Source organism: Camellia sinensis, chromosome 9 (genome assembly GCF_055761805.1).
Source record: "Camellia sinensis isolate YWXY chromosome 9, ASM5576180v1, whole genome shotgun sequence".
Lineage (NCBI taxonomy): Eukaryota > Viridiplantae > Streptophyta > Magnoliopsida > Ericales > Theaceae > Camellia > Camellia sinensis.
The window spans coordinates 105,813,907-105,825,878 of NC_138969.1; the positions used below are offsets into that span (position 1 = coordinate 105,813,907).

The 11,972-nt window shown below is 34.1% G+C and overlaps 1 protein-coding gene across 1 annotated transcript; it reads left to right on the forward strand.

The window, feature by feature from the left end:
- The first annotated feature begins 8,131 nt into the window (after nt 1-8,131).
- On the forward strand, nt 8,132-9,184 carry LOC114297152 (chlorophyll a-b binding protein 40, chloroplastic). The gene has a single exon (XM_028241554.2). The coding sequence runs from the start codon at nt 8,256-8,258 to the stop codon at nt 9,039-9,041; it is 786 nt and encodes a 261-aa protein (XP_028097355.1). The 5' UTR covers nt 8,132-8,255; the 3' UTR covers nt 9,042-9,184.
- The last annotated feature ends 2,788 nt before the right edge of the window (nt 9,185-11,972 follow it).

Below are 11,972 nucleotides of genomic sequence, written 5' to 3' on the forward strand. Positions count from 1 at the left end.
AGTTTTTGGAGATGGCATCCTAAACGATCGCTAAAAGTGTTGTTTTTCCTTTTTTTTGGGCCAGGTTAAACCGTCACAAAAATCATTGATTTACCGTCGCTAAAAGGAAACGACGGTTTGTAACCATTGCAAATAGCTTTTGTCACACCCCCTTCCACCACCCGTCATTTTCCGTTGCTACTCTGTCGCAAAAAGTCTTTTTCGACGACATGTGGACCTTTTGCAATGTTTGAGACCATCGCAAAAGGTCCAATTTTTAATAGTGAAACCACCATTAGTTAATATCTCCATTTTCTTTGGTTTTTAGTTGAGACTATCCATTGGTTAATACCTCTCTTGTTTTGGGTTTTAGGTTAAAACTATTCGTCGGTTACATTTCTTTCTCTTATGTGAGTGTGTTTGGATTATATCCCCTGTTATGCTTTATATCATTTGCACGAGACTTGCCTCGCATATTACCTGTTGCATTGCATTGATCATGAATTTTCAGAAAAAAAAAAAACTAGCTTCACAAAGCGTGTAAGTCCAGCCATCAATTGTATTTCGAGCATATCATTTGCATTCTGTCCCTAAACTAAGCTGGTTTGATTCCTTGCAAAGGGATACATAGGTAATCCTCGGATTCAGCCAATTGCATTTGTATCTTGTTTGTTTGCCCAAGTCTTACGACCTTGTCAAAAGGGTCGTTTTCGGGTTTTGACATTCACTCACATCATGAAGGAGCTTTGAGTTCTGTCAAAGAGGGGCAGCTGTAGACATCCCGTTTTGACCAACCTTAAGATTTTGGCGCTCTTTTTGATTACCTGATTATGAAAACAAGAATGTGTTTGTCATAATGTTCCTAGTACGAAAGATGAAATTTTTGCTACATTTCCAACCCTAAGCCTATTGTGGCCAAGTGTTTGACCTGTTTAAAACTCTCTCTTAAAATATTCCTTTTATGCATAGTTTCAACAATTCTAATGAAAAACCATATTTTCCCTTCAAAAAAAAAAAAAAAAAAATCATGAATAGTGATGAATAAGTGCCATCTAGCCAATTAATTGGTAGGCCAACTAAATTTGCCCAGAAGCAGGGTAGTTTCGGTAGAATTCCTATTGAATGTGTGTGGGACATGCCATTTTAGATATCATTGATACATTCATGCACGAGATACACACCTACCCCCCTCCATTATCCTCCATTGTCTAAAGATCTTTTGTCTCTTCCAAAAAGAGGGCATCCAATTCAACCACCCTTATCACCCCATCATCCATGTCTCCCACCTTGTCTCCCTCCTCCTTGACTTTGTCTTCCATCGTTGTCTATATGGAGGATCAGAATGTATCAGAAAGAAAAAGAAGAGATAAATGAATTAAGAGAAAAGTGAGTTATAGAGAGAGAAACAGAAAAAGCCTAAGCTTTGAACCAAAATACTTCCATTTTTCCATACATTAATGTATGATCTGATATATATCAAAACTATCCCAAAAATTCCATTATAGCCAAATTTTGAGCCTTAATCCAAAGAAATAGTGTTATAAAAAGAGAGAAAAATAGATAGTTGTAACCCCCCCCCCCCCCAACACACACACAGTTAAATCACCCAAAAACACTATTCCAAATAAGAATTTCAAATTTTCAAACTGAGAATTGAGAACACACTTCCTAAGCTTGAGGGTGATCAAAAAGAAGTTTAGAAATCAAATCCTTTTCTTGGAAGGTGAATTTTGCAAACTTTTCATTTTCTTGTATTTTATTGCATTTTCTTTCTTATATTATTTTTCTTGCTTCAATTTTATGTTATAAACCTGTTGTAAGCTAACTAGAAGTGGTTAGTTGAGTCACTTGCATATTTTCCATTTGTTTTTCTGGTATTTGAACAAAACAGAGCATTTAGCTTGGCCTGGTTGGCTAGCTGGCTAAGAAAGCCAACTTTTTTGGCCAGCCATCTCATCTCTTGGCCGCCCAACCAATTTCTTCTAGACAAAACCCAACCGCTTCCCGGTGTCAAGTAGAACAGTCTTCGACGGTCTCCAAGGCCCCCTGAAGCTTCTATTTTTATTGTTTTTCTGTTAATTAGAGAGAGCTTGTGAGGATACATTTTGTTATAATATTTTTCGTCTCCTCCCTTATTCGGATTTGTAATATTCAAATGATGAAATAATTTTCTGCCGTACTTCTTTCTATCCCATTCTTTTATTTACTTTCCATATCTATACATTTGTGGTATATTTTGCTTGTCATCATATTTATGCTTTGCATCCATGTTTTATGCCTTAAGATCCGGCTAAATTTACATCTGTGGGTTTAATTGATTATTATGTGATTTTGTGCATTACCTCATATCTTGAGATGTTTCATATGTCATATATTAGGAGCCGGATCTTTAGTTGCATTTCATGTGTGAATTGCATTAGGATCTTGTATATAGGATCACGCATGTTTTTATTAATTTTGTTTTTCTACCTATTTGCGGGACGTCGGTAAATATATAAGTTTTTGTGCTTTAGCATCCCACCTATATGTGATTTTCTTACTATGTTTAGCATCCTAGCATGTGGCTATGTGCATATTTGATATAACTTTATGCCAATAGGTGATGGTTATGTTATTTAATTTGAAATAAAATTGATTCATGATTGCACTGTTCAAAACATCTTCAAAGTAGATGAAATCAAATTGTTCCAAAATAAACGATAAAGTCTATATTTGTTTGCTTCACATAGTAATTTTTAGGTTTTATTATTAATAATTGGAATATGAACATATGAAGTAAAAAAAAATCATATCATGATTTAGTAGAGACCAACTTTTTGATTGAGTGAACGGAGGTGCTCAATTAATGACCTTCCCCCCCTTATACCTAAGGTTCTAAGCCAAGTTATCTTTGGTTACGATGAACAGTGGCCTTGGCACGAGTCATGGGTTTCCTATTTTTTCCAAAATATTAAGTGGCGACTCTGAGATCTGATGACGCAGTCCATTTTTGGCAAATGTTTTGCAGTAAAATAGATTTTCTATAAAAAGTTTTCAAATCTAGACTCTCATCTACATTTCACATTGCACTTGTGAGACTAGATCAAAGAAATCGAGAGTCTGAACTGTTTAATGTGCTAGGGTACCCCTCGAGCATGTTACACCTAGCTAAGGAATCATACAAAGAAGCATCTTCTCATCTCTCACACTCAAGTGTGGAAATTGTAAGTGTTTAGACTTAGTCAAGTTGGCAGTGCTAATATATTTTGCAACCACTAGGCGCTAATCTTCTCACTTAGTGTTAATAGATTTTGCATCTTCTAAGCGCTAATTTCTTAACTTTAAGTGATATTTCAACTCACACTATCATAATGCATGAAATTTTGCTCTATCCACTCCCATCAATTGGGTAGAGAGCAAAACACTGCTCATACTGGCTACTCGTCTTATACTTAATGACTAACTCATTTAAACTCGCATTTCTTGGATGACGTGACTCTTGAATGTTGCTTCATCCAATGATGCAATATTATTACAAGTCAAATTGCAAAGTCATTCCGCGTAACTCAATAGTCAGGATCATAACTAGATCTATTGAGGGCTTACTAATTTCACAAGTCCAAACTCGCCAATCAAAGCTACTTATCATGCCACTAATCATAGTGCACACATCAGTTTTTATTGTACCAAACAAGGCAACAAAACCACAGTGACGTTGAGTCATTTTTCCTTGCTTTGGTACAATAAAGGTTTAACTTAAAGTCTCCAAGACTTTCTACTCATCTAGAAAATAGGATTACCTTGTTCATATTTGAACATCTCTACTAAGTCTAGGTCAACCAAATTAACTTTTATAAGTGAAGTCAATTTGAGGAAAAAAAAAATGCACATTGGGATTAATTTGATTAGCATATCACAAAATAATTTTACCGCAAAAATCTAAATTAAATAGTGGCAATATTATGTAAGTCGCAAGATCAAAAATACACTATGCTCGGAATCATCTCTTGTACCACAAGTGACAATAATTATCTAAAATTTAATTTGATTCATGCGCAAAATATTGATTTTCGGGAGAAAATCTACGAAGATTTCTCTCAACCAAACAACCTCCCACTAATTATGGCATGTTTGAAGTATGATAAAATATTTAACTCCATATGATAACATATCAATGTAATCCATAAAAGAAAACATGCTAGAATATTTAATCATGAAAGTAAAATTCACCAATATAAATAATTCATGCTATTTAAAATGACAACATACTACAAGTTATAATCATTTAAAAGAACTTAACATGCTATAAACTATATTTAAATAATTCCATGACATATTTCTATAATTTCTACAATTTTCTGAAATTTTCCAGAATTACAAGTAATTAATAATTACGTAGAAAATCAGAAATAAATATTACAGAATCTGAAAAATACAAAATGTATACCAGTAAATAAGATTATGTAGCAGTAGTCTACTGTAAAAATTTTAAGTTCAGAATCCAAGTAATGCTCTCCCAAGAGCAATTTAACATAAAAATATTGAATTATTCATTAATAAAAAATATTTTATTTTTCAAAATTTTTTGAAACTATAACATATTGTAAAAATATGAATTACAAGTTCAATGGTGCAAGTCATGCTTCAAACAGAATTATAACGAATATTCTACAACCAATTAACATAGTTTTGAATTTCAGAAACACCAAACAGGGCCCTTGCCCATAGCAACTACCAACTGCGCTTACCTCACCGTCCGGACTACAGTGTGTGATGATGACGTCAGCAGCGTGTGTCAAAATGAGGGTTTGAGTTTTCTTCTCAACCTTAAGTTGAAATTAGGCTCATAATATACTGTTTCTAAGGTTTTGAAATAAGGATTCCAAATTTTATAATTTTTACAACATAAAAACAAAGCATGTAAAACTAGCATACAGTCAAAGTTATGAAAATTAAATGTGAATTTCTATTTTTTTCAAAATCTGACCATTTGATTTTTTTCAAAACTTTGCCGATATACTCTATATTATATGGACTACATGTAAAAAAAAATTGGATGATCAGAAATGGTTCGAGAAACATCAATTTTTATACACAAATCATATCTATACACATATTCATGCACAAATAATACAAAAACACCTAACAATGGCTCTGATACCAATGCAAAAAATAAAAAAAATAAATAATACACAGCGAAAATACACAAATTCAGACATGTCTTTTACGTTCAAACCGAAACCATAGATCATGTGGGTCCATTGATGTCTTTGAGTAATTCTCAACAGTGGAATAGAACTACTAGAAAACTGCACGCACTCTTCACAGTACAAAGGCATGGTTTTGTATTTCTATAGAGAGAGGGACAAAAATAGAGAAGACTCTAGGAAACTAATCAGATATGGTTAAAATTAACTCTCATCGTATAATACTTACATTATATGAGAGTGTTATAACCACCCACAACTCTATCTTCTCAACAGATGAGATAGTAGGTTAATTACACTTATCCCCAATATAAGTTAATTCAAATCCACTTTAACTGGGTCTCTCCTTATAGGTCTTGAGTTATGCTACCATGAATGACTCAATCGAGTATGAGTTCTAAACCAGTTTAAATCCAAAATTACATGTTTGTCAAGTTCATGAAGCCCTTGAATACAAGAGTCCAAGAATATCAAATAGCAATTGTTCTTCTTGTTCTCGTTTGGAGATTAAATATTTTAATCAAAAAGTTACTATAAATCATCACGTCACTTTTTCTATTTTTTTACACATCTTTTTATAAAAAACTAAAAGGTTATTATAATAACTTGTTTCCAAACGATGAAAAAATAATATCAATTTTTTTTTTTTTTTTGTCTTTTTTTTTTTTTTATATTTTTCATTGAATGACCCAAAATTATTGTGTGCACAAGTACATCCCTTTCCTTGGCAAAATGTAACTGGTGCTCTAGAATTAAAACATACATCCCTTTCTCTCACCAGAATAGGAAAGATATTAATTAGATTTTTAGTAATTAGTGGCTTACCTAACAGGAGGCCATAGCAAAGTATCATCCACCACAATTGACTGACTATGAGGCACAAAGTTTAATCAGTATATTGGAGAAGATATTTGTTATATGTATCTATCTAATGGACAAAGCATTCCACACCACTCATGTGAGTTAGTGGTCCTATAGTCTATGGTCGCATTTACATTTTACTTGGCAGCAAGGCTCCGCTATATGTTATATGTATCTAACGGACAAAGCATTCCACACCACTCACTCATGTGAGTCAGTGGTCCTATAGTCTATGGTCGTATATACATTTTACTTGGCAGCGAGACTCATCATGCGGGGCGTAGCACAGTTGGTCACATTTGGCGTATGCTCAATCCATTCTCGTTGTGCGAGTCTTGACTTAAACGAAACTTATTTTGAGAGGTCGGGATTAGTTCTCAGGTTATAATCTCCTAACTCAGAACGGACAATAAGATACCCTGGTGATCTCTGTAAGGAGTGCTGCCTTGGACCTGTTGGTGAGTGGGAGGATTTCCTGTAACCCCCCCCAAAAAAAAAAAAAAAAATTGAAAATAAAAAACTCATCATGCTCATGTAGGGGTGTAATTTGGGTGTGTTCAATCTGTGTAATTTGAGAATATATTTTTTAATTTAGTACGAGTTTGGATAAAAATTCAAAAATTTAAATTAAATTTGAGTAGGTTTAGATAAAGACATCAGACAACCAGAAATAATTCGAAACCCGAATTATGTATATATAGATATATAAAAATATTAAATATACATATAAATTATTAATCATTACATAATATTAAATCATTTAGATTATTAAATCATATTAAAAATATATTATATATACAAGAAACACAAAATCTTACATTTTTTATTTTCACTCATAAATTGTACAGATTACCATAGAGGCATCTCTCTTTTTTTGATCAGCAAAGAAAAGAATTATATTAATGAAGAGGAAAAACTAATACAACAATAGAGGAAAAAGATAGATGAGTGCAAAAAGCATCATAACGAGCCAAATCAATCCCAACTAGGTTGGCACCAATAAGACCGCCCAATCATTTGCTAGCACACCATCAACAGTTGGTGAGGAATCAACCACAAACATCCAAAAACAACCTCACCAGACAAACCAAAACAAGAAAACAAAAATACAACACCATAGAGAACAACAGCACTAGCCCACTACACCACATCAACACTTGTGAACTAAATAGCAGCAAAACATGCTTTACCACCAACTCCCAAACACATTATCGACCAACCCAAAAACAGCACTGTGTTATCAGCATCATCTCCTTATTTCCTCTTACAACCAGCAGCCACACATCATCATGCATTAGCAGCATACAGCAGACCTGAGCACCAGCAAACCATATAATTCCCCATTACACCATTTACCCTTACCATGAAGCCTACCCAACATCAATCAGGCCTTGAACAGAGTTCCACCTGAATAATAGCAGATCAACGTATCAGGAAGCACAAAGAAAGCCCCCCAGAAAACCAACCCCAGCCAAACAGACCAAAAACAGAATCCAATTTCTCCTCCTTGATTAGTTCTTTGGTTAATCTAGAATTTGGTTAATCTAGAAGCCTATAGAGGCATCTCTCTTACATTATATAAATTATTTGTTTTGATATTATTAATAATTTTCTTTAAAAAAATGTAAATATAATTTAATTTTAATAATAAAAAATTTAGCTACAAAAAGAAATAAAATGAAATTCATATATAATTTGGACTACTCGAATTTAACTCGGATCGGACTTGAACAAATAACCTCAAATTATAATTCAGATCTAAACAGATCTCATTATAACTTAAACTGAGTTTGAATAGCATTCCAATCCGCCCGAGTTGCACCCTATGGTCATGGGTGCTGCTAGTGCCATGCATTATCTTGGTATACTTTTCTCCATGAAGATAACCATGCAATCTAATGTTACAAGTGGCAACCAGTGATTGGCAGATGGAAATAGCTCATAACATTGCACGAGATTCTTGATACATTATGCATCAAAAAAAAATTCATTTACGGTGAGTGGTTCACAGAATGCCACATGGGTATGCAATATCAAGCTCCAAAAATGTCATCAACCAATAGAAATGGAAATAAAGATCTCCAAAGATAAGGACCCTTTGGCAATTCGAGTAATATTAATACATAAGCATGTATCCCATGAAACTCAAGCCAACAACCACCCTTTTATTTGCAGATGTTTCTTGAACTACTACTGTTCTTTCAATAGTTTTCATTTCACCTCTCAGAAATGGCTGCGTCTACCATGGCTCTCTCTTCACCATCTTTTGCCGGAAAGGCTGTGAAAATTGCCCCGGAGGTTCTTGGTGGTGGAAGGATCAGTATGAGGAAGACCGGCAAGCAAGTCCCATCTGGAAGCCCGTGGTACGGTCCAGACCGAGTCTTGTATTTGGGTCCATTATCCGGTGAGCCCCCATCCTACCTCACTGGGCAATTCCCTGGTGATTATGGTTGGGACACTGCTGGGCTTTCGGCTGATCCAGAAACTTTTGCCAAGAACCGTGAGCTCGAGGTGATTCACTGCAGATGGGCCATGCTTGGAGCTTTGGGTTGCGTCTTCCCCGAGCTTTTGGCCCGCAACGGTGTCAAGTTCGGCGAGGCTGTGTGGTTCAAGGCCGGTGCCCAAATCTTCAGTGAGGGTGGGCTTGACTACTTGGGCAACCCTAGCTTGATCCATGCCCAAAGCATTCTGGCCATCTGGGCTTGCCAAGTTATCTTGATGGGTGCTGTTGAGGGCTACCGCATTGCTGGTGGACCACTCGGGGAGGTGACCGACCCGCTCTACCCCGGTGGAAGCTTCGACCCATTGGGCCTAGCCGATGATCCAGAGGCTTTTGCAGAGCTCAAGGTGAAGGAGATCAAGAATGGAAGACTGGCCATGTTCTCAATGTTTGGGTTCTTTGTTCAGGCAATTGTGACAGGAAAGGGACCATTGGAGAACCTGGCTGACCACCTTGCTGACCCTGTTAACAACAATGCATGGGCTTATGCCACAAACTTTGTCCCAGGAAAGTGAAGAAAACTTTGTACTGTGAGCCCCATCAAAGAGGTTTTCTCAACTATTTGATAGTGAATTTGAGAGTGTGCCCCGTGTGATGTAAAATGTAAATTATGTGCACTATTCACCTGAATGTTGTTATATTTCGTATTTGTTTTTCATTTTCTTGTTTTCTTTTTCCTCAAATGAATTGGTTGTACTGTTTAATTTGGAAAAAAAAAAAAAAAAAAACCCCAAATCAAACCTCATGCTGATTAAACCACCGGGGTGGTGATTCAGTGGTTCTTCGCCCCCACCTCCACGCAAGTTGTTCGGGTTGGACACTCAGGAGTGCAAAGTCTTTGGACATACGTTGTACTCATGTCACAAACATCTATGACCTTTACTCTGAAGTGGGTGTAGAGCCCACCATTATCTTGGTAGAGGTCATTTCCTTTGGAAAGAAATTAGATTAAATCTGACTATTAACTAGTTAGTTAAGGCTAAGACATGCAGAAGTTATAATATTCCCCACAAAACTTCTTTTTCTTTCTTCAAAAAAAAAAAAAAAAATCATGCTAATTAGGCTTTCATTTTCTTGTTTTGAACTCCTAACCTCACTCTTAGTAAAAATAAATAAATAAAAATGAGCCCACCTTTTTGGCTTTTACTTTATCGAAGATCCAAAGATGATGATTTTAAAAAATTAAAAAAAAAAACAATAATAGTAATAGTAATAAAAAATAGAAAATAAAACTCCAGTTACTTTAATTAACTTCAAAAAAATAACTATATATAGGGATAGGGCTGTCAATGAATTGGATTTAATCTGAATCCGACCCGAATCCGATTCGAAAATCCGAATCCATTTATAAAAAATTCAATCTAATCTGATAATCCGATAATCCGATCCGATTAGTCTCAATTTGAATGAAGAAAACACAAAATGAAAAAAAAAATTTCATTTTATATAAAATTATAGCTCAATAAATAAATAAATAAATGGATCAGATCGGATTATCGGATCGGATATCCAAAAGCATCGGATTCGGATTTGGATATCTATCATTGGATATGGGTTAAACGGATTCGGATCGGATTCGGATTTTGACAGATCCGATCCGAATCCGATCCATTTATAGGCCGATATTGGGATGGTCACAGGTTGGGTTTGGAACGGGCACATCGAGGGGTGACAGAAGTAGGGCGGGTGCAGGGCAGGAGACGGGTTAATTTTGTAAGTTAAAAAATAAAAATATTAATAAAAATTATAAATAATTTAGTATATTACGAATAATACTTTATACGTAATGATAATTATATTATATAAGATAGAAAATAAATGAATAAAAATTAATATTAAGTATAATATTTTAGTATTTTAAATTTATTAAAATGAAAAATAAATGAAAAATATATATTATAGACATATAAATATATTTAATATAATCGAGGCGGGGTTTGACTGAAACGGGGCAGGGGAAGCAAAACCAGTCCCCGTTCCACTTCTTAATCAGGATGGGAAAAATCTATGCAGAGCAGGGTGGGGGATGCGATGTGGAGTGGGACGGAAAAAATGACCATCCCTATATATATATATATATATAACCACTTTACCAATATAAGCATAGCGATAACTAGGGATGCAAACGAGTCGAGCCGAGCTTTGCTTAGTTCAAGCTGGTTCATTTGCTTATCGAATTTGTTTATTGAGTTCGAGCTCTATTCGATTCGATTCGATTCGATTTATTTATTTTTATTATTCAAATAAAAAATATTATTTATATTATTTAATACATAAATAATGTATTTATGCTATTATTTATAAATAATGTATAAATAATATATTTATTATACAATTTAAATATATATAAACGAGTTAAGTTTGACGAGTTGAACTTATACAAGTTCAAATTCGACTCGTTTAATAAACGGGCCTAATGCTGGAGTTTAAATTTAACTCGTTTACTAAACAAGCCGAACCGTGACAAATTACGAATACCTCATTTCATTTGCACTCCTAACCGATAACAAACATCCAATTGGTTGTCGTCTTCACTTTGACCAATATTATCACCTTTCAGTCTTTTCGTCGCTTAATTTTGAGCATAAGCATTAAGACTCAAAAGAAATTATCAAAATCTTATCATTATCAACGACTGAACTTATACTGTTAACATCAATTTTTTAATTCAATCTAGCAAAAAAACAAAAAATCATTTTTTTAATAATATTTTTATAGCTTTATGTCTATCCATAAAATTGTAGAAATATTTGGTCATAACAATTTTAAAATGAAAAATTTATAGAATCTTAACTAAAGTCGATTATGTCACATGAACAATTAAGTACATTAGAGCATCAGTATCAAACTAGTTAAAATCATTTTTTAGCTAAATTAGTGATACTGTTCATCAAAAATGGGCTGCATCAGTCTCGCTACTGTTCATCGCTAATATACGAGTGTTACAGTACCTCGCTACAATAAGTGAGGTGCTATTCATCGCTACAACACGGAGATTAGTGTTACCGGATGTCCGCCTGGACGTCCGGCCGGTCAACCGGTCAACGACCATTTTTTTTTGTGTGCATTTTTTAAGAATTATTTGGTTGTTAACTCATCAATTTAATAAAAATAAAAAAGAATAATAAACATAATAAGAAAATAATATTTTAATAAATTTAAGTTAGAATAGAGAGTTTGATGTAGTAAGTACTGAATAGGTGACTAGCTAAAATAGTGAAATAGCTTTTTTAGCTATAATTTGGCTAAAATTTTGAAGAAGCTGATGTGGATGCTCTTAATGATATTATCGAGTGAAATTAATACGTTAAGAAAAATTGAATATAAAATTTAATTATAAATTACATTGTTTGAGAGAAAAATATATTTTAAATAAAAATTATAATATTAAAAAATATTTAAAAATTTCCTTTAAATTTGGGGAGCTCTGGCGAAAGTCCAAATTT

Excerpts from the sequence above, each read along its gene's own strand:
- LOC114297152 (XM_028241554.2), top strand. The coding sequence starts at position 8,256 with ATGGCTGCGTCTACCATGGCTCTCTCTTCACCATCTTTTGCCGGAAAG.